This window comes from Dromiciops gliroides, chromosome 6 (genome assembly GCF_019393635.1).
Source record: "Dromiciops gliroides isolate mDroGli1 chromosome 6, mDroGli1.pri, whole genome shotgun sequence".
NCBI classification, from domain to species: domain Eukaryota; kingdom Metazoa; phylum Chordata; class Mammalia; order Microbiotheria; family Microbiotheriidae; genus Dromiciops; species Dromiciops gliroides.
Genome location: NC_057866.1, coordinates 165,892,515 through 165,899,199, shown reverse-complemented (window position 1 = coordinate 165,899,199; position 6,685 = coordinate 165,892,515). Strand labels below are relative to the sequence as shown.

Here is a 6,685-nt window from a genome sequence, read left to right as displayed (position 1 = left end):
CACACACTGAAGCATGCTATTTTTCATTTTTTTCTTTTATTCAAGTTTTTTAAAATACAAAATGACTAATATGGAAATGTTTTACATGACTGCACATGCATAACCTATATCTCATTGCTTGCCGCCTCAGGGAGGGGAGAGGGAGGGATGGAACTCAAAACTTCACGCAAAAATGTTTCTTCTTTTTTTAAAAAGTTGGCTGAGGGGGCAGCTAGGTGGCGCAGTGGATAAAGTACCGGCCCTGGATTCAGGAGTACCTAAATTCAAATCTGACCTCAGACACTTGACACTTTACTAGCTGTGTGACCCTGGGCAAGTCACTTAACCCCCATTGCCCTGCAAAAAAAAACAAAAATAAAAAGTTGGCTGAGGTAATTAAGTGACTGGCCCACGTGCACACACTTAGTTCTTGTCAAAGACTGAACTTGAGCTCAGGCCTGTCCTGATTCTTAAGTCTGTAGCTACTGTATTAGATACCTCCTATGTGCCAGGCACTGTGCTAAGAAAGACAGAAAGACTGTCTGTACTTTCAAATAATTCATTCTAATGAGGAAGGCAACATGCAAGCAACTATATATAAGATACTGATAGAATAGGTTGAAGATAATCTTCCAAGAGAAGATACTAAGGCGAAGACACATTATTGAACTCCTATTATGTATTCGTGCGCTGTCATCACCGCCTCTCCCCCAGATATAGAGCCCGTAATATCTAGGTTTTGTACAAAAACCAGGACTAAACTTGGGGCCCTGCCACTGTTTTAAGGACTCTCAAACCCGCCACCCACGCCCTGTCTCTGTCACACTCTTAGTCTCTCCCTCCCTCCGGGAATGGCCCAGCCTTGATTGATAAGACTACGGAGAAAGAAAGATAAGGACGGCAAAGAGGACCAATAAAACTTCGGATAAAGTTTCCCGGAAGTTCAGCAGCCCGGAGGTTTCTCATCTTTCGGGTTGGCCAAAGATCTCCCCTCCGCAGCCTCTCCCCTAGTCTGGCTGAGGCTGGCAGGTACCTCTTCCTCCTCCTCCTTTTGTTTTAGTGTCCAGTGTGCGGGTTTCCTGTTGACCCCGGAAAGTTGGGAAAAGGCAGAAAAAGCCCCGCCACCCCGGTCCTTGTCTCCGCCCCTCCCCCGCAGCCCCCGCTCCGCGGCTTTGGGTTTGTTTGGTCTGTCCGGGCCAGTGGCCCGCTCCTCCCGGTCCGGTGGCCTTGGGTCCCAGGCTGGCTCGCGGGGGCAGGCGGGCAGCTGCTAGTCCCTCCCAGAGGAAGGCGAGGCCGGGACAGACCCGCCTTGTCCCGGGCTCCCAATTTGGAAGGCGGGGAAGAAGGAGGAAGAAGAGGGAAGGGGCTACGGAGTGAGGAGCGAGAAAGGAAAAGGGAGAAAGAGGCTGAGGGCGGAGGAAAGCCGGGAGGCTGCCCTTTTCTGGCCGCCTCGAGCTGCCCCCGCCTCCTGCCCCCTCCCAGCCCCCTCCCCCTCCCCCGCGCTCCTGGCAGGTGGAGTCTGGCGGAGAAGTTGCGGTTTCTCTTCTGTCTGCTCCGGGCACCGAATTCCCTCCGGCCCCGGCAGAGTCGAGGCGCTAGGGAACGAGTCCGGGCAGGGCTGGGCAGGCGGGGAGAGAACTAACTGCTCGTCCGATGGGGGCTCGCGGCTGCTAGAGTCGCCGGCCCTCTCACTACCTTCCTCCCGCTCCCAGTGTGTGCCCCAGCTTAGCCGATGGCTGAAGCCCGGAGGCTGGAAGAAGAAGAGGAAGAGCTGCGGGAGCGCAGGGAGCTCGGAGCCTCCCGGAGAGTCCGGGGCCGAGCTCACTCCAGTCACTCTGCGGCAGGTAAGGGGCAGGAGGTGGGGCGTGAGAGCTGGAGAAGAGAGAGGAAAGGGAGGGTGCGGGCTGGTCGGCCCGGGACTCTCGTGCCGGTGCGTGCGGTGCGCGCTCTGCCCCTCTGTCTACTGTGGCTGGTGTGCGCTCTTGGGCACTCTCGCCGGTGCCGCGGCTGGGCACTTTAAACTCCGGCCTGAGAGTGGCTGGAGGTGAACTAGACGGAGGAGGAGGGGATATGAAGCTCCCCACCCCCATTTTGAACCGCGACAACAAACAAAAACACTAGATGTTGTTTTTATCCACCTTTTGGAGAAATCAGCCCACCGGTTTTCAGAGAGATCGGCCTTTAATAAGGAGTGATGGTTCTAGAGTTGAAAATCTCTGATCCCATTTGCCCCCTAGGTAGCTAGGCTATCCTGATTCATCCCCTCCCTCCCTGTTATAATTTCCCCCGTTTCTCCTGTCCCACCAGATGGTTAATATCTGTTCAACTTGATTTGCCTGACCGGTCCTGTAAAAATGCTGTTTCCTTCTCCTTGAGTGTATTAGAAGTTTAAAATTGATTTGTTCCGCAGAAAACAAAAATAAAACCAAAAACGGGTGAACACACATAGAAAAAAAGGCCCAGTGGGATGCAGTAGGAAACCACCCTAAGTTTGGAGTCAGAAGACTTGGCTTTCAGTCACCCAGCTCTGTTTACTGTGTGAAGGAACCTTGGCCGTGTCATTTACAACTTCTCTGGACTTGAGAGGCTTAGATGTGAATTTAGACCAGGAAAGGACCTTTGAGATCCTCTAATACTGCCTCTTCATTCAACTGATGGGAAAACTGAGGCCCAAAGGTTAGGTGGCTCGTCCAAGGTTACATATCTCAGTTTCCTCTTGTATAATTAAGTGGAGTCAAACTCAAATTAGAAGGGATACCTTCAGGCCATCTATTGGTTTAGAAAACCACAAATTAACATTACCTATATTGTATTGCATTCTTGGTAAATATTTGCCAATTACATTTGAATCTGGATGGGGCTGTACTCCCGGAGTTTTGAAGGCCAAGCCCAATTTTGATATCCTTGACTTTCTATGACCTGAAAGGTCTCTTCCATTTCTAAATCCTGTGTAGCAGAGCTAGGATTCAAATCCTTGCCCTCTTTCTCCAAATCCAAGGCTCGCTGTTCATCACCATATTGCTTCTGTTTTCTTCATCCACAAAATGAGGGGATTTTCTCTAAGGATCTTTCTAGTTTCAAGTCTTGTATATTTTATGGACTGAGAATTTTACAAAGGTCAACTTTCTGGTCATGTATTTGAAGTACTTTGTGGATCAAATAGTTTAGCTTTTAAGTGGATGAGTGAATAAATCTGGATTCCCTCCCCCCTTTCCCCCTACCACTAGGACTTTTCTTAATGACATATGATAGAGAGGAAATTCACCAGCTAGTGAATCTCACCAGGTAAGCTGAATTTATATAGAAACCAACCACAAAACTAAACAGCTAGGGAAAAATGAGGGAACAAAAGAAGGATAAGGAAGAGGAACCAATTCAATAATACATCAAAGGCTGATATTGTAAGTGAGAAAGCAGAATGTGGTAAACATTCCATAACCCAGGGAGCCAGCTTGGAATCTTTTCATTCCTGTTGGCTATGCAGGAAAAAAAAAAAGGAAAAAAGTATAGGGGACCTTTTCTGGGAGCTTAAAAAGTTATAATATGGGGGCAGTAGGAGGGGAGAGTGGTGGGCCCAAAAAAATAATGTGGCAAATGTAAGGGAAGATCTTGGAATTAGAGTGTGCTTGCCACCTACAGCAGGATTCTGCTTCCCCTCAGAACCAAAAACTTGTTAAAATCTGACCTTTTAAAGAGTTATGACTATGCAGATTATCACATCCTTTATTCTAACTGCAGTGACTAGCTATGTTTGATTATTCACAAGAGTTCCTTAATTTTTAAAAAATAGTTGATAGTTTAAGCTTATGTACCATAAACAAATGTTTGTAGAGAAGTAAGCAAATAGTTGTTTGTGTGTTTGGGGGGATATTTCAGAGAACAACAGTACAATAAAAATGCTTATGTCTTTAAGAAGATGTTTCTCATATGCATATTGATCAAAACCATGGATAATTGAATTTTTACAATCTTCTACAAACAACTTTGCTTCCTTGAAAGGAATGACACTCTGAATATACTTGTTTGGAATAAGAAGTGATTTTATATATTTGCACATGTGTATGTATATATGTTTATAAATTTATACATATGTATACATATTCTATGTCAGTGTGTGTGTTTAACCACCTACTAGGAACATATGTAACTATGTCAAGGCTGCAGGCAGTGATATTTTTTATCTTATTTCTCCCAACTCCTTTAATTTCTGAAGGCTGCTGGATGTTTATCTTGGTTTAGCGAGGGTTTTCTTTAGAGATGTTACAATACTTGTCCTTTGTGAATTCAAAAATCTTGCTTTCTAAAGTTTTAAAATCTGATTGTATTGGGCATTATGAAGAGGAGAGGATCTAGATATTGCAGGACAGAAACACGGACAAACTGGATGGCTTTAATTTTGAACTCCCTTAGAATCACTAATTTGATATTAATTCTCTCTTTAGTGTGCCCAACAAGAGGTCTTAATCCTCCTTTACACTTACTGGCTAATGTGTTACACAGACGTTCTCACATTCCTTACCAAGCTTGGATATTTGTTGGTTATGTCTGAGTTAGATTCCATATTCTCACAAAGAGGCAGTGGGAAGGATGTGATGTGCCAAGTCTTTTGGGAGTTAAATTTTGATCATCTCACTTTCTCTTTCTGTAGCCTCTCCAACTATGCCAATCTTAATCAATTTATACCTTTTTTTTTTGAGCCACTCCAGTTCAGACTACATGATTTAGCACCTTATTATTATAGGCTATTCTTATTTCTCTCCAATGAGATGGTAAACTCCTGGAAAGGCAGAGCTCTCTAAATGTACTTTGTATCTCCTGAACATGCAGAATAGTGCTGTACAAAATGGGGAAGGATTCACTAAGGGCTGATGGGTTAATCAGTCTCAATAGCCAACAAAGTAGGTGCCTATCAATTGGGGAATGGATAAACAAGATATGGCCTGTTTTGTAAAACAATACAGAGAAGTATGGAAAGATTTATATGAACTGATACAAAGTAAAGTAGGAAGAACCATGAAAACAATATATACCTTCATTACAATAATGTAAATTAAAAGAACAGCAGCAACAAAACAATCATAACTGAATCTTGGGAAATTATAATGACTACATTTAACCCTAAAGCAGAGATATGAGGAGGTACCTTTCTCTCCTTTCTTTGCAGGGTGGGGGACCATGGGTATGGAGTACTAAATATGTCAGACTTATTCAATATGTGGCTTAGTTTTACTGAACTGCTTTCTTCCTTTTGGGGGGCTACATTGGGACATGTAGGTGATGTGAAAACATAACAGTAAACATTTATTTTTTAAAAATCATTAACATCTTGGTGGAAATGTGTAAAAACCACTGGCATAATAAGTACAACTGGTCTAAGTTGTATCTTATACAATTTAACATCAGTTAAACAGTAAATATTAGTGAATTAATATTGATGCTACACATACATATGCATGCATGATGTTCATTTATTATCTTTTTTTTAAAAAATCAGTAATTTTCAGAATTCTTTTCTACTTATTCTGTGGTTATAAGACCATAAGTAAGATTTTTATAAGGTTAGTGTTTGGTTTACTTTTAAAAATCTGGATCCAAATGTTGCCTTGACAACCTCCATTTTTCCTCTGAAATGTGCTAAAAATCACATGACAGAACAATAATCATTTAGTAAACACCTATTATGCAGAGTACTTTGCTGGGATTTTGATTAGCTACAAAGTGTAGCTAAGGACCATAGATTGAGATGTGGAAAGAACCATTTGTTTCATTTAGAATCTCTAGTTTCCTTAAAAATTAATCTCAAAGTATATTTTGTGTGTGAAGTCTTTCTTCAGACTCCCCAGCTACTAGTACCCTCCTGAACCCCAAATAACTTTGTATTTATTTTGTATCTTCTTATATATGTATATGTTGTCTCCTCCAGTAGAATGTAAGCTTCTGGAAGGCAGGGACTATTTCATTGACTTCTTTGTATCCTCAGTACTGTGATAAAATAATGGAATTTAGCAGACGCCCAAGGGTTCCACCTGATTGATTTAGTATTGTTTGAATTGGATGAGAATGAGAAACTGACTAGGTACCTACTTAAGGATAATTAGATTGTAGCCACACCTGGCTAGCCCTGAGTGATGTGTTGGTGCACTACTGACAGGCAGCAGGGGACCACTCTCAGCCAACCAGCTTGAAGGACCTCCCCTTTGGGGGAGGGAGAGAAAGTAGAAAGGAGAACACTGGTGCTTAGAAGCTCTTTTTCCTTTCGGTGAGCTTCAAGAGCATACCTGAGAGGGACTGCACAGCTGACTCTCATCAAAACTATGGACCCCCCCCCCTTCCCCCCCCCCAGCCTCCCAGGTGGTGAGTTTGTGGAAGTGAGGCCAGCTCTTTGAGCTCGCTGAACTGGAAGCAAGTTTGGGGTTTGAGTCAGTCTTTGCTAGAGCCAGGGAGCTTATCCATTTTTCTCTTACCCTATTCCCTTGTCCCTGGCTTTATTAACTTCACCTTTGTTGTAAATTTTATTCCCATTAATAAAACCTGGTTTATTTGTGGAAAAGAGGCTGTTAATCTCCTTTCGTATTAGCCTGGGAGAAATAACTAAAAAAGACAGTTTGGAAGGGATGAAACTTTGAACCTAGAAGTCTCATTATTTTCTGAACCCCAATATTAACCCAATTAACTCTCCACATAATAAATTTGGCCTCTACAGTAC

General features: G+C 43.3%; 1 protein-coding gene across 1 annotated transcript in view; it reads left to right on the top strand.

Annotated features, from left to right (window-relative positions):
* Nucleotides 1–1,567: 1,567 nt before the first annotated feature.
* Nucleotides 1,568–6,685, top strand: part of SH3D19 (SH3 domain containing 19) — a 239,087-nt gene continuing 233,969 nt past the window's right edge. Inside the window, exon 1 of the mRNA XM_043973453.1 lies at nucleotides 1,568–1,823. Coding sequence (XP_043829388.1) covers nucleotides 1,712–1,823 — 112 coding nt within the window. The 5' untranslated portion in view covers nucleotides 1,568–1,711. The remainder of the gene's footprint in view (nucleotides 1,824–6,685) is intronic.